General features: G+C 38.9%; 1 protein-coding gene across 6 annotated transcripts in view; it reads left to right on the top strand.

Annotated features, from left to right (window-relative positions):
* LOC108259089 (FERM and PDZ domain-containing protein 4) overlaps nt 1–22,030 on the top strand; it is a 77,685-nt gene that overhangs the window by 9,686 nt on the left and 45,969 nt on the right. For 2 of the 6 annotated variants that reach the window (XM_053676328.1, XM_053676326.1), the window contains exon 1: nt 2,250–2,861. The exons of 1 other annotated variant lie outside the window; for it this stretch is intronic. In XM_053676328.1, coding sequence (XP_053532303.1) covers nt 2,671–2,861 — 191 coding nt within the window. In that variant the 5' untranslated portion in view covers nt 2,250–2,670. Of the gene's footprint in view, nt 1–2,242; nt 2,862–13,989; nt 14,596–22,030 lie in introns of those variants that run through there. 3 more of the 6 variants (XM_053676331.1, XM_017458275.3, XM_053676330.1) reach the window with 3 other exon arrangements.

The following is a 22,030-nucleotide window of genomic DNA, read 5'->3' as shown; positions in this document are numbered from 1 at the left end:
TCTATGTTGTGCTTCACATCCAATTCACCTTTCCTGTAATATGGCTCCAAATTTCGACCTTTTCAAGGGGTTGTTATGCTGTTAAATGATGTATATATTGGCATAGGCATAAGTCCAAAATAACTTCCACTTCTACCTCTGAGAGTCTTTTTTTTTTTTTTTTTTTTTTTTTTTTGGCCGTTTACTAACTTCATCATTTAAGCGCTGTAAGCTTTGACTTTTATGGTATTTTGAGGGTGTCGGTAAATGTGAATAAGCTGTGTTGTGCACGCGCCTGCTAATTTACAAGTGATTGGCATTCGTCAACATGCGCACGCGAGTACGACGGAAATCAGTGTTCCAGCGGAAAAATAATCACACGCTGACTTTACTAAAAGATTGAGGTCCAATGCATGCTGTTTCTGGTGATTTTCATGAAGGGTGCCAATAATTATTGGATTGAAAATCTGACAGGTAATCAGAGGCTGGTCTAGGATCAGCCTAAGTATTCGTTTAACTCTCCAGAGCTACATGCACTTTTAGAGAACAAAGCCTTCTTTAGTTGAAAGGTCTTATGTAGAAGACTTCAGGAATCAGTTTTTCTAAGAGTGTAGCTGCAGAGGTTCAGGACGGGCACGGAGTTTAATTACACCAATTTTATAGGGAGAGGTTTCTTGGTAACATGACAAGGTATGTCTTCTTTTTTGAGAGGCTGGTGAGGGATGAATGCTTATACTGCTATAAAATAAATAACACGAACTAACTTGTCTTGTGAACAGATAGAAATGGATAAAAAAACATGATGTGGTGTTCATTAATAAACGAAATACTGTTAGTGTTCGTATATTGCTGTGGTGTAGGAGAAATAAATGCTTCGGGACGTGCTGTTAATAGAAAATAATCAACTGTGTGGTGGGAACAGCATCATACCACCCAGTCGTTGATTATTTTCCTATAACATGTCATGTCACATCCTGTAGGCTTTGTATAAAACCTTTAAGGTATCCAAAAGAGGGACAAAATAAGAACAGAATTGAGTAGATTTCAACTTTTTTTTCCCCCCAAAGTGTAAAGTACTTAAAGTTGAATTCATCCATCCATCTATCCATCCATTTTCTGTACCACTTATTCTACGTTAGTTCAGTTCCCCACTCACAACTTTAGTTCCTGTCTGCAGTTAGTTCCCATCCATCCGTTTTTCATGCACCTTATCCTACACAGGTTCACAGCGAGCCTGGAGCCTATCTCAGGGAGTTCAGGGCACAACCCTGGACAGGGTGCCAACCCATCACAGGGCATTCAAAAACTATTGGAAATGTCGAATCGTTGGGCCACAAAACTGTTACTGTGCTACTGTCCATCTCAGATGAGACCGAGCCCAGAGAAGTCAGCAGCGCTTCTGGACAGTGTTGATGTATGGCTTCTACTTTGCATAGTTTAGTCTTAACTTACATCTGTGGATGCAGTGGCGAATGGTATTGACCGACAATGGTTTACCAAAGTATTCCCGAACCCATGTCAGTATATCCATTACAGACTCATGACAGTTTTTATAACAATGACTTTTGAGGGATCGGAGATCACGCGCATTCAAAAGGTTTTCGGCCTTTTGAGATTTGACCAAATTCCTCGACTCTTTTAATTATTCTGTGCACCGAAGAAGGTGAAATGCCCAAAATCCTACCGATTTGTATTTGGGGAATGTTGTTCTCAAAGTGTTTCAAAGATTATTCGCTGATGCATCTGTTGGTAGAAAGGACTAGGCCTGAAGATCACACACACATTCACACACTGCAGACAATATGGACATGCAAATCAGCCTACAATGCATGTCTTTGGTCTGGGGGAGGAAACCGGAGTAAAAAACCCCAAATCCCGGGGAGAACATGCAGGCTCTGCACACAGGGTGGAATTTGAACCCCCAACCCTAAAGATTTAAACGTGCTAACAATAATGCCACCGTGCCCTCTGTCTGTGAACTACCTCGAATAAATAAGAGGTAATAGGGTATGGTGTATTCCTCCTCTCTACCATTTACTGTCTTATGTTCTTTGAAAAGATGCAAGCAGGCACTCCAAAAGTTACGTGTGGGTTATTTTAATCGATGTATATAGATTCAGGCACTATCCCTTCTTAATATCTAGGTCCAATTCTCAATAACTGTCTGCTACATTCCACTGCTCACGTGAGAAAACTGAGGCCCGCTCAAGACGTTTCAAACGTGGTTGAAAAATAATATTTATTTATTTATTTAAGAAGATGAGGATGACTAATATTCTACACACACTGTTCGTGGGTTAGGCTCCAGATCCACCTGATTGGATAAAGACTTTTCTGAAGAGGAATGAATGAAGAGGTAATATTAGGACAGGAGCACACAAAATAACATTTCTATTAGATTTCAGTCCGGTTTGCTGTGCAGGTCATCCTATTTGTCTGTCCTACTTAAACCGGTCGAGTAAAACGTAGAAGACGCAATAAACGAAGACAGCTTTCAGATTTTGCAATCTCTTGTTCTCTCTGTCATAAACATGGCACGGTGGCAGATTTGTTGTCTGTGAGGCCACAGATGTTGAAGCATTGATCCTCTCCCTCCCGTACTCAGAGTGGGATAATATTGTGTCAGTAATGGGACATGGAAGGGATGTGTGGCCCTGAGGCCACTTGCTCTGACTCGCACAGAATTAATGTATGTGTGTGACGTTTATCCCGCCCGGCCTAGATGACCCTGCTAAATCCATCAACCGCGGTGATGCGCTAAGAGCTCGGGAGAAACCGGGTTTAACAAAAGAGAACGAAAAAGGAAAGAAAGACAAGAGGTTTTCTAAGGATCAAGGCATGGATCTCAGCAGGGATGAGCTGGGGGTCTTCACCATCATTCAGTAAGTAAAGCAAGCATCAATTCCTCAGGCAAAACCTGCTCTATTATTATGCAGACTTTGTGACAGATACTGTGTGTGTCACAGCTATATGTGTGGGCAATTTTCTCACTAATATATATATATATATATATATATATATATATATATATATATATATATATATATATATATATATATATATATATATTATAAAATGTTTGTGAACCCTTTAGAATTTTCTGTATATCTGCAAAAATGATTTTCATACAGGTCGTAATAGTAAACAAAGAGAACCCAATTAAGCAAATAAGGGGAAAATATAATACTCGGTCATTTATTTATTGAGGAAAATGATCCAATATTACATCTGTGACTGGCAAAAGTGTGTGAACATTTAGGAGTAGCAGTTTGATTTGAAGGTTTAGAGTCAGGTGTTTTCAATCACTGGGATGACAATCAGGTGTGAGCGAGTGCTTTACTTGGATCTATCAAAGTCTGATCTTCACAACACGTGTTCGTGGAACTGTATCATGGCACGAACAAAGGAGGTTTCTGAGGACCTCAGAAAAAGAGTTGTTGATGCTCATGAGACTGGAAAAGGATACAAAACCATCTCTAAAGAGTTTGGACTCCACCAATCCACAGTCAGACAGATTGTGTACAAATGGAGGAAGTTCAAAACTATTGTTACCCTCCCCAGGAGTGATCTACCAGCAAAGATCACTCCAAGAGCAAGACGTGTAACAGTCTGCGAGGTCAGAAAGGAACCCAGGGTAACTTCTAAGCAACTAAAGACCTCTCTCACATGTTAATGTTCATAAGTCATGGCAGGGTTGCAAGGAGAAAACCACTGCTCTCCAAAAAGAACACTGATGCGCATATGCAGTTTGCTAAAGATCACGTGGACAAGCAAGAATGCTACTGGAACAATATTTTGTGAATGGATGAGACCAAAATGGAACTTTTTGGTTTAAATAAGAAGAGTTATATTTGGAGGAAGGAAAACACTGCATTCCAGCATAAGAACCTCATCACATCTGTGAAACATGGTGCTGGCCGTATCATGTTTTGCTGCATCTGGGCCAGGATGGTTTGCCATAATTAATGGAACAATGAATTCTGAATTATATCGGTGATAATGTCGGGAATTTGTCCATGAACTGAAACTCAAGAGAAAGTGGGTCATGAAGCAAGACAACAACCTTCAGCACACAAGTTGTTCTTCCAAAAAATGTTTAAAGAAGAATGAAGTTAATGTTTTGGAATGGTCGAGTCAAAGTCCTGACTTTAATCCAGTAGAAATGTTGTGGAAGGACCTGAAGCAAGCAGTTCATGTGAGGAAACCCACCAACATCCCAGAGTTGAAGCCGTTCTGTACTGAGGAACGGGCTAAAATTCCTCCAAGCCGATGTGCAGGACTGATCGACAGTTCCCGGAATCATCAACCCATACCATCACACCTCGTATCTAGCCATACCCACACTACCACAGTTGTATTTTGATTGCTAGGCATTCCGGCTTTATTTCCAGAAACAGAGATTACAGCTTAACCCTGATTGACCTGTTTATAACTGTTACACAACAAGCAGAAACATCTGGAAAATTGGGATAGCATGAGCACAGTGTCTGAAAATCTGCTTTAGTAGAAGAATTTGTGGGAACATGATCTCTGTTGAAGATTTTAGACAGCATTCACATGTACACCAATAAAGCAAATTTGACAACATTACAAAATATAGGTTGGGACAAAATGTACTTTTACTCCTTATTGACTTGAGTGTTCTTCATGGTGCAGGAATCTGGTTCTGAACCAGGGACTTGGTTTTGTATTACATACCACATAATGCAAGCAAGGGTGGAAAATACTTATTTAATTGTACTATTTGGATGATTTGTACTTTACTGAAGTATTATTTAAATTTAATACTTCCAAGAGAGAATTTTTATTTGTTACATTTCTTTAAATTTAACTTAATTTTATTTCATTTCAATGGAGGGCACAGTGGTTTAGTGATTAGCATGCTTGCCTCACACCTCCAGGGTTGGGGGTTTGATTCCCACCTCCGCCCTCTCTGAGCAGAACTTGCAATTCTGTCCATGCTTCGGGGGTTTCCTCCGGGTACTCCGGTTTCGTCCCCCAGTCCAAAGTCACGTATTGTAAGCGCACCGGCATATCTAAATGGTCTGTGATGTGTGAATGGGTGTATGAATGTGTGTGAGATTGTGCCCTGCGATGGGTTGGCACCTCATCCAGGGTATTCCTCGCCTGCTGCCCTGAGATGGATGCATAATCAGTGTTATTCACTTCATCTGTCAGTACTTTCAATGTTATATCGCAGACTTGATGCAGTTATTGCAAGCAAGGGATATGCAACCAAATATTAAGAGTTATTTACTTTCATTTACTCAGAGACCAGCCTAGATTTTGTGTGGGCCTCAAGCAAAATAAGTGTGTGGGGTCCTTCTGCCAGATTTATGTTGTTATTATGTCTTCATTGAACAATCATAAGAACGTAGAAAAACGAATAAAGAAAGGGGCTACCTTAAAATTGCCGAAAAAACTGTGTCCCCTCCCCCTGCGAAATATAAACATTTGAACAAAACAGCTCATAGGCTCCTACAGATAAAATGATAGTCTACATTTAAAAGTAGTAAAAACACGTGTAACAGAACATAGTTTTTATTTTTTACAACTTTATGGTGTTTTTTTACAAATAGGAAATCGAGCCTCGATGAGGAAACAAATTCTCCATCTTCAACTAATGTTAACTAATATTAACTACTGTATTAACCAGGGGTGTTCGCTGGAGTGTTAATCATCCAGGGCTGAGCCCAGATTCTTCTCCATTTAAAAACGTACTTCTAAATAAACTGTTTCGATGCGTTGTTTTCTGGCATGTGAGAGCGAACTGCTTTAAAAATGGGAAAATCGGACAAAAAGTTGGATTTATTGTAAAACTTGCCTCGGGTGTTATCAGTGTTTGCAGGACTACTAGACCGATAAAATGTCAACCTTTTTGGGCTATCTAACACGAGACTAGGCTGGTTTGGTGTCGATAGCCAAGGGGAGGCACAACTAAGCTATCATTGTATGGGTTCAGTACATTATCCGTCCTTACGCCCTGCTCATATCATGTTCATTTAAACTTTAACTCATATGCACTTTTATACGTCTTGTTTTCCTGCTCAGCATGAGAGGGTGTTAGTGTTTCAGTTTCAATCCCTTTACTGGTAAAATGTTTAACAACAACAACAAAAAGCGGTGTATATATCCATTTTTCCTCACACTACAAGACTGATTGTGTGAGCTAGCGTTTGGCAGAATTAAGACCTGTCAGCCAATAAGACACGAGTATTTCCGCGTATTTTGCTGTAAACCTGAAGATAAAATACAACACTCGGTTCACTAAAGATTCAAAATTACAGGCGGTCTTCTTTTACTGACGTTCGGTTACATAGTGACAATCCGCTCCAAGTGAAGAATCATTCAGGGCTAAAGAGAAAATCTTTCGGGGCTACAGCCCAAAAGACCCAGGCCAGGTTACACCTCTGGTATTAACTAACCTAAAGGATTGATTCGCAGCAGCAAGAGACACAGTACCGGGATTTCGCAGGAGCATAAACGCGCCTCAAACGTGACCGCGGCCTGCAAAGGAGCCCCATTTAACATCTAAGGGCGTTGCCGCGCATTATTTTAAGATGAAAATTTTTGAATATTTAAGCGATCAGCCCTCGGGGGCTCTCTCAGTATGCGGGCCCTTTGCCTGACCTATAGGTACACCTCTACATTTGACTTCCAGACTTATCTGTTCCTATACTTATGCTCACCTAAAAATTTCGTGGTCTGATACAAAACGTTCTATTTTTAATTTTTTATGTCAGGAAATGAATCCGAAATCCTATAAACTCTCATCTCATAATCATCTTTTGATGCTAAACCCAAATGTATTTGGTGTATAGCACAAACCAATGAACTGGCCTTGCCGTTACGATGGTTTCGGACACACACACACACAGAATAAAAATACCTAAGAGCAATGTAGGGAGTGTGCACATGGTTAAGTTATTCTTGTTTGTATTCTCGATTATTCTCAGAGATATTGCTATAATGTAGACGTTTCTTGTGTTCTTATGTACCGCCGCTATGCTAGAAAGAGTCCTGGGAATTGCCTTCCTCTAGAGAAATGGAGTCATTTCCACAACGGTAGTCTTGTGAAATACAGTTATCGGCTGCAGTCTCTTCTGAGACCAGGTGTACTGTTTCTCTTATGGCGTTAACTAGAATATTTCAAGACGTGAAATTGGTCCTGGATTATCGTTAAAAAGTCGTGAACAATTCTGATGGAATGTCGTTTTCTTCGTGAGCAATATTTTTCTTCAAACTTCTGAAGCAAGTAACGTGCGTTATGTGACACATCAAAATTCATGCTGGAACTTATATAACCTTATCGGAAATCCTTGTAGATAGCCGAATGAACGACCTCATCATTGTTTGCACAAAATAAGCCTGTGTATCAAAATGGAAGGACACGCTTTTATCTGCCGTAATCATTCATGCACTGTATACGCATACTCCTATTATGCAGTATATTTCTCTATTGTACAGATTCATTACACACAGGTGAACCTGAGAACTCGAGGGGCTAATATAATGTGCCACTTCAATACCGAGGTGCTGCAGCAGGCATTAAGGGGAAACAGTGATAAATCGTTATGCTGCATTGCTCGTCGCTATCTGACGCCACCACATTCTGTCCTTCTTATTGATGAGTGTGCTTAGTATTCACGTGTTGACAGCAGGGATGGAGAGGCGGGTAGACTCCAGAGCCCGGGAGCAGAAGCTTAAGATTACTGAAAGTAGAACAGGGTACACACACACACACACACACACACACACACACACACACACACACACACACACACGCAATCCAATAATGGATTTTTACATAGTTTCTCTGGATGCTGCACTATCCCCAGTTACACTGGAATATAATGATGTGTGACCAGTTCTAGTAACCATTCTCCATCCCATCTGTTCTCTGTACATCTGAGAGAGGTCAAACCTTTCTCACAGTCTTGTTCGCTAACACTTAAAAGTTTGCACCTCCATGGTTTCTGGGCGTAAGATGGAAAATATACCTTGTATTATCATGTAAGCCAATATCACAGTCAATGAGGCAAACTCAACAGGAACAGATTGTGTCCAGACCTAATTTGACAGGTCCAAAAGCTGTTCACATGATATGAAGCGAGATATGGAGAGAAGAAAGAGAAGAGAATGTTGTTAGAAAAGGCAACGGCTGAGTATACACACTATTAGAAAATATTTACATCACATTCAGAAAGAGAAATGCACATCTTATGAACCGATATTTTGATTTCACTATTAATATCTTTACATACCCCATTTTGTTACTCAAGAAACATGAGCAATACACTAATAAACTAAATGGTATACATTCTTTCTCTCTTTCTTTATGCTCTCAAAATTCGAGAAATTTCGAATTTCTTTTGAAAGCTTAAGTAAATCATAACTTTTATATTGAGTATGAGAATTAAAACCCAAATCAAAATCCAATTTTGGATTGGACACACAAAACTCCTGATGGCAAATGTAAGATATGGTCATGTAACAGAGATACAACAACAACAGCAGCAGCAGCAACATATTTTCTTTTCTATTTTATAAAGAAAGATTTATCTATAAATCCAGTATTCATGATGTATTATAAATGCATGCGTACATGCTGTCCAATAACGCCTAGCATAAACCCATATAATGAGCACTTTTACACCAGGTCATTACAGGCTTTGATGCGAATGCAATTTAAGTTCAATACAGAATACATTACAATGCATTATAAGGACTTACAGGATTTAGGGGAAGCTAAAGAAACATATGTAAAGGGTTATTGCAAACAAGTTATAGTACTTTTTATATTATGCTTTATGCTATGCTAAGCAAAATTCTCCATACGTAGCGGACTATATCTACCAGCACCCTGTCGGTCAGTCGATGTTTGTGGACGTACGTCCACTTCTCGGTTGAATCTGTTAATAAGATTGGCAAGAGTGTTGTGTGTGATGCCATGTTTCTTGTTAAAGTCCATCGCAACCTTGTGACAGCTTCCCGATCCACCCATGAGAATGTAAAACTTTTTATATATATATATATATATATATATATATATATGAATGAATGAGATTTTCTTTTTATATCTGACAAATGTGCGCGGAGTCAAAATGAAGACAAGAATAGTACCATATAATTAAGCTTTAGCTGTCTTTTCACAATATGTTCCCCAGCACTTGCGGTGCATTAACCTGAGTTAGTTGAATCTCAGTGGAGTAAAATCAGTGTCATCTGGGGGATTAGGCATTCTGCGAGAGAAAATTGCAGCTTGGATTTGTGGCATGAGGAATGCAAATCTATGATTTAGTTTTTACAGTGCCAGAAGGGATATGTAAAGGAGAGTGTATTATTTGTTGGCCTGAAACACAGGCAGCTGAAAGGAGGAGATCAAGTAGATTATGTTTCGTACATCTACTATATACAGTATGCATTCCCGTATCGGTGTATATATTGTTGGTATACTATCACTGACTGTAGCCTATGTGTTGCTATAGGCAGATATTTAGAGTTGATTTCCCTGTAATACATTTATCAATGGAAAGGAGCCAACAAAGAACAGAGATTATGCTATTTTCTCACCACCAGACTACAGCAGTGACATTGAAGTGAACCATACCAATTTCACTGCTATCCTATGAAGTGTACATCACCTCAGTCTGGTCAGAAATGGTCCTTTGCTGGTGCCTTTCCACTGAGAACATCCACAGTAACCACAATCATAATATGATTTCTACAATACAGTTGAAATACCACACTTTTGGTATCTAACAATTGGTATCTTTTGAAATAAACAGCTAGCACAAAGATATTAGATGGTGAGTGTCTGGCATTCAACGAATAAACTATTTAATGCCGATTTGGGAATTTTTTGGTGGGATTTATTTAGGAAGTTTGATTAGGACTCCTGAGCAAGTCTAGCTGTTCAACCTTGGTGCTCCAGTGTGCCAAGGAGAATGCCAAACTACATGCTAATGTGCTCATCTCTGACACAATGTTCAGTGACCTTAAATACATTGCTTTCTTGTTTCACCAAGAAAGGACAAAACTTATTGTTCTCTTGTACATGGTGTACAATCAAGAGCTGAATAGATAGTATGAATAGTATGGGGTATGGATGCATAAAACGTTTGTCATTTGAGTCATTATTCGATTGCAAATGGTAATTATTTCTAAGGGAAAATGTTGTGAAAGAGTTTGTGTTGATGTTCAGCTGATGTTCATTAGCAATATAAACTAGACTTCATGCTTCAAAAGCAGAAATGTCACTAATTCATCATACAACTCGCATCACTTGTTAAAATCTTAATGTTGCATAGTAATTATGTAATTGTAAATGAGTCCTTTTTCACATCTCTTTTGTACAAAACCAATTCTGAAAAAGTTGGGACAGTATGGAAATGGCTAATCAAGACAAATAGGAGTGTAAATATTGTAAATGTACTTGTATTTAAACAAAAAAACATATAAAGACAAGGCATTTGATGTTTTACTTAATCGACTGCATAGTTTTTTGTAAGGTAAACATTTATTTTGAAATTGATGCATGCAACATGTTCCAAACAAGTTGGGACAGGGGCAGTTTAGGACTTATAGTGATATGATAAGGAGCCTCCAAAAAAGGACTAGTCCTTTCTACCAACAGATGCATCAGCGAATAATCTTTGAAACACTTTGAGAACAACATTCCCCAAATACAAATCGGTAGGATTTTGGGCATTTCACCTTCTTCAGTGCACAGAATAATTAAAAGAGTCGAGGAATTTGGTCAAATCTCAAAAGGCCGAAAACCTTTTGAATGCGCGTGATCTCCGATCCCTCAAAAGTCATTGTTATAAAAACTGTCATGAGTCTGTAATGGATATACTGACATGGGCTCGGGAATACTTTGGTAAACCATTGTCGGTCAATACCATTCGCCACTGCATCCACAGATGCAAGTTAAGACTAAACTATGCAATGTAGAAGCCATACATCAACACTGTCCAGAAGCGCTGCTGACTTCTCTGGGCTCGGTCTCATCTGAGATGGACAGTAGCACAGTAACAGTTTTGTGGTCCAACGATTCGACATTTCCAATAGTTTTTGAACAAAACAGCTGTTGTGTTCTCTGGGCCAAAACGGGAAGGGATGGGTAACAACATCTGGATGGGAGCAACATATGCTGCCATCCAGAGCAGGACAACGCCAAACCACATTCTGCCCGGATTACAAGCCCATGCTTATGTAAGCAGAGTCCGGGTGCTAGCATGGCCTGCCTGCAGTCCTGACCTATCTCCGATTGAGAATGTGTGGCGCAGTATGAAGTGCAAAATAAGGCAACGAAGACCCTGTACAGAAATGGATTGATAATGGATGAATGGGAAAAATTCCACTTTGTAAACTTAACCAACTGGTGTCTTCAGTTCCCAAAAGCTTAATAAGTGTTATTAATAGAAAAGGTGATGTTTCACAGTGATAAACATTCGACTGTCCCGACAGTTTTGGAGTGTGTTGCAGTCATCAGATTTGAAATGAATGCATATTTTCAAAAATGAATGAAATTCACAAAGTAAAACATCAAATAGCATGTTAATAATGTGTTTTCAATATAGTACAGGGTAGACTGAATTTTCAGATGACTCTTTTTGTTTGTCATATTTCCCATACAGTCCCAACTTTTTCGGAATTATGAAAAAGAGAACCCCCCCCCCCCCAAGACAGTCCAATGCAGACACTTTTTAATACCACCAACAGAAGCAGGTGCATGCCCAGGAAGTCATTGGCCCTGAACCACTGTGAAATATATCCGTGGCGTAAAAGAAAGAGTCGTCCCCAGATCAAAGCTGTGTGTCTTTCTCATATAAAAGGTTTCCATTTTCCAACAGTATGGCTTCCATTTTTCTGCCTCCTCCCTGCTTTAAACTTCTCTTTGATTCATGTGCACACTGAAATTTGTTATCAGTCGCAATAAGAATAGTGAGCATGGTTCTGTTCAACCGTACAGAAGCTATGTGCCAACTGGGGATCTACAGTATGACTTTTTTTGACTCCTTGCATAATATCTCCTCAAGAATGGGCTTTGTTTCTTTCAATCCGGCACAGTTCTGTAGTCAAGCATGTCTTTGGTGTTTTGGTGGTTGGAAAAAAAAAAGGAATATACAGTATGACTCCCTGCCTTCATACAATTCAGTGTCTTTGAAATACCACACAATACTACAGCTTAGCACACACTGTGACACCGTTATATCAATAAACGTACAGTATGTTAAGGTATACAACTACAATACAACACTACATTGGCAAACCTATGTGGACAGCTGACCATTAAAACCAGCTGTGGTTTTTGAACCTTCCTTTTCAAAACCATGGGCACTGATATGATGTTGCCACCCCTCTACTCCACTTTTCTGAGAAGTCTTTCCACTAGATTTGAGCATGGCTGTGGATTGGCCCTTTCAGCCACAAGAGCATTAGCGACTTTGGACACTGATGAAGGCCTGGCGTTCATCTTAAAGGCGTTGAGGGTGCTGTGAAGGTCACTCAAGTTCGGCAACATCAGCAAAACATGTCTTTATGTACTTCTCTTTGTGCACAGGGGCATTGTCATACTGGAACAGCTTTGGGCTTAGGCCCGTTAGTTCCAGTGATGGGAAATAATGGCGCTATGGCATAGAAAGACGTTCTAGAGAATTGTGTGCTTCCAACTTTGTAGCAACAGTTTGGGGAAGAACCACATATGGGTGTGGATGTCAGGTGTCCACATACTTTAGGCCATACAGTATATTACTGCCAAATCCTGCATTCTAATGGGGGTCCTAAACAACAATTTACACCACCATCAAGGCTAGAAATGGACTTCATGTCAACTGACATAAACTTACAGTATATAAAGTTTTATAACAGGGGGGAACGTGGTTAGCACGTTTGCCTCGAACCACCAGGGTTGGGTTTCTGTGTGCTCAGAGCTTGCATATTCTTTGGGGGTTTCCTCCTGGTACGCCGGTTTACTCCCCCAGTCCAACAATGTGTTGTAATCTGATTGGCAACTCTAAATTGTGATGGGTTGGCACCTTGCCCAGGGTGTCCCCTGCCTTGTACCCCGAGTCCCCTTGGATAGGCTCCAGGCTTCCGCGACCCTGTATAGTATATGTAGTGGAAGTTGATACGACACTATATCTGTCAACTGATCTTTTTGTTGGCATACAGTTGTGCTATGACACTTTCTAGAGACTCTTAATGACACAGTTGCTTCTAATACAATGTGACATAGTTTACTAAGTGAAAACTAAACTGAAGTTCTCTGCAGGGTCTTCATATCTCATGAGACTCGGTGGTGACACTCACGTATAAACACTGTAACCTGGTGAGGGTTTTAACAGCACAAATCCAATTACACTGTAACAACAGACATATGTCTAGACATATTTCCTTAAATATGTCTGGCTCTTAAATAAAGTCGTCTTATTAGGCTTATTTCAGCCTATATCTTTTTTATGAACACTTTTGACAATGCCAATACACTGTAAGGACCGACGTGTGTCTATTTTCTTCTATTCAGTTAAAAACGTATGGTAACGTATATTTTCCCTGATCCTAAATTAGAGTGCATGGTTTTGGTGCTTGTCGTGTGCCCTTATCATTGCCCTGATCTCTGTTATGTCAAAATCAGGATTAAAGAAAGCAGACTATATAATAGCAGACACCTACTGGAATGAGTCTTTATAAACGTTCTAATGCTCTCACCATATTCTGACAAGTTTATTCACCAAGTTTTAGGTGCTAAGACTCAATTACTTTAATATATACACCACAAGAATGCAAATGTGTGTGTGTGTGTGTACCTTCTGTGGAAAACAGGGTCTTGCTCTCCTGCCATCAGCAGTCTGACACTCTACTGCAGAGTCAGCAATCTGTCTCTCTACTGCTCCCTCTTTCTCTCTCTTCTTTCTCATCACCACACTCCCCCTCACCCTCCCTCTCTTTTCCCACACCCCACTGGAGTCAGGGGTGAAGGGCTCACTAAAAAAGAAAAAGAAAAAAAAAAAAAAAAGGTGTGCGTTTTCATCAGCTCTAGTGCCAGGAGTAGTGTTTATCACCGTCCGTCCTCCTCTTTCTCTTTCCACTCCTCTCCTAGACCCCTCCTCCTACACTCTCTCTCTCTCTCTCTCTCTCTCTCTCTCTCTCTCTCTCTCTCTCTCTCTGGCGCTTTTCATTCAAAGCTGCTGTCACTGCTGCTCTGCTCAGGCTCTTCTACCCACAGCTTGCAGGAGAGAGAGCGATGGAGAGAGTGCAAACACTGCCTTCCAGCATTCCACCTGAACGAGAAGAGGACAAGCTAGACTAGCGCAGCATAAAACTCTTGTGGATTGCCCATTCCTGCTCCACAGGATTCAGTCCATGAAGGCTGGATCTGATCCGTTTGGTGGAAAGTCTAGCTTTGGACAGAGGCTTCTGGAAGGCTTACAGTGCATCTGTTTTGCGCCTGATTCGGCACCGGAGTGTCAGGTGGGATGGAGAGTTGAGCAATTTTGGGATTTGCAGTCAAGCAAGCACCAAGGATTTGTAGCGCGTGAAGCACAGACAGGATTGTCCAGTCTTCTGTATGGACGTGTTCGGATTTTCAAAGATGGCTAAACTGTCAGGGTAAGTGTAACCACCAAATTAAGGAGCGATTTAAGCTTATTTTGCTCATGCACAGGTTTTCGGAGTGTTTGAGATCTCTAGAAGGATTTGTTGCATAAGCAGGGATTCATTGATTCTTCTTAATTTGTAATGCAAAGAAGCTATGAAGTGGCAGATGACCGGAAAGGAAGTAGCTCTAAACAGGGCTGAGGGTTTTTTGGGGGTTTTCTCTTTTCTTTTCTTTCTGCAAAAATGTAAATGTTAATATGGCCATTTTACAATGTTTTAGGGAAACAGGGCCACAGTTGGTGAATACTGAAAAAGAAACATGCATATAAAATATCTATTCATATAGATTGGTTGAATTACACTTAACTCTGTGATGAACTCTACTGATTTCATGGCTTTTTCTTGCATCCAGATACACTGGCAGAAAGTTTCAGCTAATAGTCAAAACTTACTGTAACAATTTGCTGCTTCTTTCCCGATAGACAACAACGTTACATAAACGTACAGCTCATTACAACACTTAAAGGTGCTCAGCTTTCTTGATTTGATCCGAATCTTGATAATCCTTCTAAGGGATTTGAGTTTTTGATCTCCATCGCACCCGTGGCCTGTTTCACTTGCTGGTTGGAGGATTGGTTGGAAAAGAAAAAAACGATAGATAAAGCTACAGGGTGTTTCAAAAGTCTCCATACATAAGGGATTATGTTTATCAAAACCACGTTGGTTGTGTCTTCGTCAGTGGATGTTCGTGGGCATCTGAGACACTTCTAGTTTTTTTTTCTTTTTCTTTTATTTTAAATTTGTTAATACGTTTGGAAACAGTGTTGTGTGTGATGCCATGTTCCCTGTTAAAGTCCATCGGAACCCTGCGACCGCTTCCCGATCCAGCCATGAGAAGGATTTCAATACGTTCTTCATTTATCAAAGGCATTCTTAAAGACTATCTGACAAAGACAAAGTAAAATATAAAGAAAGTATGAAACATTTTGGAAGGCATTTTGCTAAAGAGTATTAATTCCCCCTATGTTTGGAGAATATGTTTAGGGGGGGTTGGTCGTAGTGTGAAAATCCTATAGACTCGTATAGCTTTTCCATCTCAGTTCCTCTTGATTAACTAAAAATGAGAGATTTGTATTCGTGCCAGACTGATGACCATGTCTGACGAGGACCACAATACTCTCAATACTGCACACGGCAGTGCTTTATTTCAGATAATATTTTGAGACTGTACAGTTTAATAGTTCTATCAGTTTTAATCGCTTTCAAAGCCACTCTTCTTACAACATTTCACTGATACTACTTTCAGATTTTCACAAAACAGCGAGACGTGTACAACGTCGAAACGAGAGTCGATTCGTGAGGCTAACCACGTGCGGGTTATTACAAGAACGTTTACGCTATTACTAAAAAAAAAAAAGACAGAACTCAGATCTGTCTGTGATTCAATTCATCATGAGATTTTAAACCATGCACCAAGCACACAGCTTTATGAAGCGCAAACACTGTATCCCTCGCAATGTTCAAAGAATAGTTGTATATTTAATCATGTATTGCGCCGCTTCCATTTATTTCAGACACATATTATTTAATAAGCAACAAACCGTTCTGTCATCAGGCTAGTTGATTATCTTCAGGTCTTTTCCTTTCCAATCTCAGCATCTGCCTGATCACATAAACAGATCGATGTATTCGCATTGGACTCACCTCTTCGTGTCTGTTGGAGATCGCGAGCTCTGAAACAGCTGACGTGTTTCTGAAAGCGTAGCGCTGAGTAACCTTTAGGAATGAATACGGCTCTTGTGGACTGTTAAATAAAAGAGGGCCGAAGAGTATGAATACAATACACCACTGAACCATTACACTACAAATTATTCGAACTGCTCCGTCTCTTCAGTTAAACTTAGCCTTGTGTTTTTGTTTGTTTTTGAATTCCGCTGTTAGCTAGTGATATTTATTGTTCTCTCATTGGTGTGAGATAAAAAAAAAAAAAAGGCATTGCATTGGAAAATGATCTATATTTCTCATTAAACTTCTGCCTTTTTTTATTCGACTGGAGAAAAGCGAATTGCCTCTCAGTGAGCGCGCCCTGTCTCTTCACACGTCGTCATCTTTTATGATTTCTTTTTGTTCCTGAAAAAAAGTCTACAAACACAAATTGTCCCTCACATTAACTCCCTCTAAGCTTTCAGATCACATCATGCAAAACTAGCTGTGTTTCTGTTCATTGTTTACTTGGAAAAAAAAGTTTTACTAATGCTCTCTTTCTTTCTTTCTTGTTTTATTCTCTATTTTAGATATATTTTTCTTTCTTTCTTTCTTGTTCTATTCTCTATTTTAGTTATTTCTTTTTCTTTCTTTCTTTTTCTGTTCTCTATTTTAGTTTTAGTCTCTATTTTTCTTTCTTTCTTGTTCTATTCTCTATTTTAGTTTTAGTCTCTATTTTAGTTCTTCCTTTCTTTCTTTCTTTCTTTCTTTCTTGTTCTATTCGCTATTTAAGTTCTATTCTTTTTTTTCTTTTTTCTTTCTTGTTATTTTTTGTTCTATTCCTTCTTTCTTTAGATCTTTATCCTTTTATACTTTCTTTTCTTTCTCTTTCTTTTAACTTTTTGGTTCTATTTTATATATATATATATATATATATATATATATATATATATATATATATATATATATATATATAAAAATAATAGAACCACAAATCTTTCTTTTTTATATTCGTCTATTCTTTCTTACTTTCCATCTTTATTCTTTCTTTTTTACTTTTTGATGATAGTTTATTTTTTTCTTTTTAAACTTCCTCATGTTCTTTTTCTCTCTTTTTGCTTCTATTCTTTATTTTTCCTTCTTTTATATTTTCTTTCATTCTCTCTCTTTCTCTCTCTCTCTCTCTCTGTCTCACCATCTCTCTCTCTCTCTCTCTCTCTCTCTCTCTCTCTCTCTCTCTCTCTCTGTCTCTCTCTCGCGCTCTCTCTCTCTCTCTCTCTCTCTCTCTGTCTCACCATCTCTCTCTCTCGCGCTCTCTCTCTCTCTCTCTCTCTCTCTGTTTACTTCCTTCATTTTTCTGGTTTTCTTTTTCTGGTCGTTTATAAGTGTTACAGTATACACAGCGACACACAGTTACACATCACCCTGGGCTTTTAGAACAGACGGCGGTGACACATCATTATATTTGACTTTAAATAGAGTGTACTTTTTTTTTTTTCTTTTTTTTTTTTTTTTTAACTCTGATGGTTTCCCTTTTTCATTTTGCATCTGTGGTGTGTTCTAAATTTAGAAACCCCATATTCACAGCATGCCTATAACTGTGCTTTCTCATTCTTCTTCCAGTGCATGATACTTTGAAGGATAACTGACATATAAATGACTTATTTCATATTGCACCTCTTGTAGTAAATTCTATTTGCCTAGTGGGCATCAAATATTTCTAGGAGACCCTTTCTGTGCCTGACCTTCTGTCTAACCAGCTGTCAGCTCACATTAACAGCTTCTGTGACAATATGAGTATAGTTTCCTCAATCTCTGGAGAAAAACAAGGACGACACTATTAAACCCCTTAACATTTGTAACTGCACTCTGGTCAGACTGAAAGAACCGCAGAATCTTTCCTTTTCGGAGAATGTAATGTCCTGAGTACGCAGTGTAACCCGATCTCGCAAATAATTCAGGAATTTTCACAAATGTGAGCAGTTTCAGTGGTAACTCGCTGCCCCTTCATCTTAACCCTTTGTAACTATCCAAATGTAAGTTTTCAAAAGCACACTGCCTTTAAATTCTTGGAATATTACAATTATGAAATCCTTTAGGTCAGAGCAACACACGCATAAGCAGGGCTGGGAGGGCTACTTTCAAAATGTGTTCCGTTACACTTACAATTTACTTCATAAAAAATGTCATCAGTAACGTAATCCAAGTATCACAATATGAAAATAACGTAATCTGATTACTTTTAGATTACATTAAAGTCACATATGTAAATAAAGCCAGAGAAAAGAAATATGATCTCAAATACTTTTATTTAGAGCTTATATTAGAGCTTGGATTTGGTTTGGATTTGTTTCAATAAAATAAATAGATTTGTGGCTCGAGTCACGACTGGCACGAGAGAACCAGAACTATAATCATGCAGCTGTCTATATTGTGTTGTGTCAAAAGGTTCATTTCTTTAGTTTTCAAAGAAAAAACAATTGTAATCCTGATAGTATTCCTTTGTTTTTGTTTTTTTTGTTTTTTTCTTCAAAATGTACTTGTGATCTGATTACTTTGGGTTGTTTTTATTTTTTTTACATTACTGTAACAGATTACAGTCACCAGTTTTTTGTATCTTGATTACGTAACGCCGTTCCATGTATTCCGTTACTCCCCAAGCCTGCACATAAGCACATAAGGAGACTTATCAAGCCCTGGCAACGTTCTACTTTCTTGCCACTGGTTACGACGTTTATATTGGTTTGCATGTTGGGGTTCCTCTAGCTGAGAGAGCTGCGGTCGTTTTCTATTCATGTGTGAGGGAGGAGTTGTTTTTTCTACTAAAACAACGTAATAGAAGTAAAAAAAGATGGTTTCCCCCTCCCACTTCCTCTTGGACACCATCAAATTCATGGCTCTTCGTGTTTTTAAGGCCAACGTTTTAGAATTTCACATTTTGCAGATTCAAAATAATTCGCCTGACTTCTAAGTTTAACATTAATACGGGGTAGAATGTGGATCGTTTTGTTGACTTTTTATGAATTTGTTGAATTTTTTATTTTTTCTTCTTCATTTTTAACATCTATGCATTTTTGTTTGTTTATTTATCACATATTAAGTGAACTTAGTAAATATGTGCATAAGTAGATGTGATTTATTTCCTGTTTTTACACCGCCAAATCATTTTCAAGTTTTAAACCAAGACATTAAGTTCCCTGCTTATGTGTCTCTGATTTGCATCCATTTGGTCATGGAAAATTGCCTGTACGTGCTAAAACGAATTCAGATTCATTTCTAACCCCTAAGCTGTCCATATAGGAACAATATAGTCTTTCTGCATTCATAGCATGTTGCTGATGTACAAAGCAAATGGATTTGTATTGCTGAAAGTTAAAAACAAGATTTTGAAAGAAATAAATAAATAACGTGTTGTACAGTTCATGTGCATGGTAGGGTTACCTTTCTCTCTCTCTCTCTCTCTCTCTCTCTCTCTCTCTCTAAAAAAAAAAACAAAAAAGAAAAACATTTTAACTTGGGTTAGGGGGTCAGAGGAAGATCAATTCCAGGCTTATCACTGGGGTATTTTCTTTCAGTCTGAGACCTGCACTGTTTAACTGAGACCACTATTTGAGCCCACCTCTCTCTCTCTCTCTCTCTCTCTCTCTCTCTCTCTCTCTCTCTCTCTCTCTCTCTCTCTCTCTCTCTCTCTCTCTCCCTCTCTCTCTCTCTCTCTCTCTCCGTGTGACTGCTTGCTGGGACACTCTGTTCTGCCGCACTGGTTAGTGGGCTTCTTGCCAGCTTCTATGAACCCCCATTACTTGCACACACAGTGCACTCTGCAGTGTCATCTTCTAAAGTTCTTTTAACCCCTGACGGCACACACACCCGCACAAACACAAGTAAGCACTCTTCAAAAGCTGTGCAGCGTCACTTTCCAAGCTGCGTCACACCACAAGCACGTTGCCCTTTTAGATATGCATGAGTCTGTTTGTTATTTGCCTTACACATTGTGCTGAATCTCATTATTGCTAACAGGTTCCATGTATATAACCAAGATGATAATATTTTGATGTGATTGGAGTTGGTGGAATGATGACGTAAAAAAAAAAATTTAAATATGAAATATGATACGTCAGTTCAGCAGTACCTCAGAACAAATATATATATATATATATATATATATATATATATATATATATATATATATATATATATATATATATATATATATATATGAAGATCAGGGAATCGACCTATTTTTGTTTTTAGGCTCAGTGGATTCCATGTAGCTCCCCGTAAATGTTCGGATATGGATTAGGCTTCATTTATCAAATGCAGTGTGTTTCTACATTTTGGATGAAATGCACGTCAAGCTGGATTAATCGGAACAGTAAAAACCGTTCATCTGAGAGTACATAGTGTTGCGACGCGATTAACATCCACGGAAGAAGCTGAAAAACGACGTGCATTTCCTGCTGCAAAATTGAACAAGGCATCGTACAATTCAAAAGCGCGTGGATTCAGGTTTTCATTATTGTATCTGCTCGTGTTAATAATGAAATGCTTGCGTATTCGTAAACCTCCTTCACGTTTGTGTTTGCGTGATGAGGAAATCCACCAGCTAAACAAATGTGGTTCTTTTCTGCATCAAAACTTTTATCATAGCGCCTGGTGCCTCAACAATACAAATTCACAGAACTCAAAAGTGCTCGATATCTTGAAGTTCCAGCTAAATGAATAGGAAACGTACATCGTTACGAGAAAGACGAATGTACATTTTGACCCATCAACAAGGCCAAAACGTTAATGTTCTATCTTGAGTCATATAACATAATCACAGTCTCAAGGCTCCAGGGTCCTGGGTTCAAAATTGAGGTAACAAGTCCTCCTGTCGTCTGTATGGGTTTCCTCTGGGTCTTCTGGTTTCCTCGTAAATCCCAAAAAACATGCCAGAAAGTGAATTAACGATATTAAAACCATTATAAAACACTAACTAAAGATGAATCTATCTTTTATTATTATTATTATTATAATAGAACAATATCTCATTTTCAGGTATTAACCTGACTTGAAGATGTGCCTGTTTACTCAAAAGCATTACAGTCTTGCCATTGCTTCATCAGTGTTTGAGTAATACTCCCCCTTCTGCTCATCTTATAACGATTGGTGCAGTTGCTTGTCGTAACACTCGTCCGTCAGCTGAGAATTTCATCCAGGTCTCTCGAAGTTCTGCATGCTTGCCATAGAGTGTTCTCTGATTCACGGGCTCACTGTGTTTTCACAAGACAGGATGCCTGTAAGTGTTGAGCCTCTCTAGTTACATAAATGTAGCCATCGTGTTGAACATCTATTCTTAACAAGAGCCCGGCCTTCGCTGCATGTCTAAAACAGGAGGCAGGTTTGAGTCGCAACTCTTAGAGAAAGATGTTTTATGTATAGCTTTCATGCACGTGGGTCAAAAGGTAGGAGAATACATGTGTGCTGTTCGGAAAGCATATCCAGTAGGGATGTAACTCAATATGAATGCATTATTCAGAATGAACAGATAATGTGATACAAATAGGATGTGCATTATTAGGTTGTTTTTTTGTTGTTTTTGTTTTTAAGAAAGCATGCCGGAAATGTTCACTGGGCATCTCGTGTGCATCAGGACTGAGATCCTACAGGAAGTAACAAAAAGTCATGTAAGCAGAGGTGTTTACTTTCATGTGGTTGTGCATACTGTATGCTCACAGGGGGGAAAGAAATCCCACTAGGTATA

The sequence above is a fragment of the Ictalurus punctatus genome, chromosome 26 (assembly GCF_001660625.3).
Source record: "Ictalurus punctatus breed USDA103 chromosome 26, Coco_2.0, whole genome shotgun sequence".
NCBI classification, from domain to species: Eukaryota; Metazoa; Chordata; class Actinopteri; order Siluriformes; family Ictaluridae; genus Ictalurus; species Ictalurus punctatus.
This window is presented reverse-complemented; position numbering and strand designations above follow the sequence as displayed.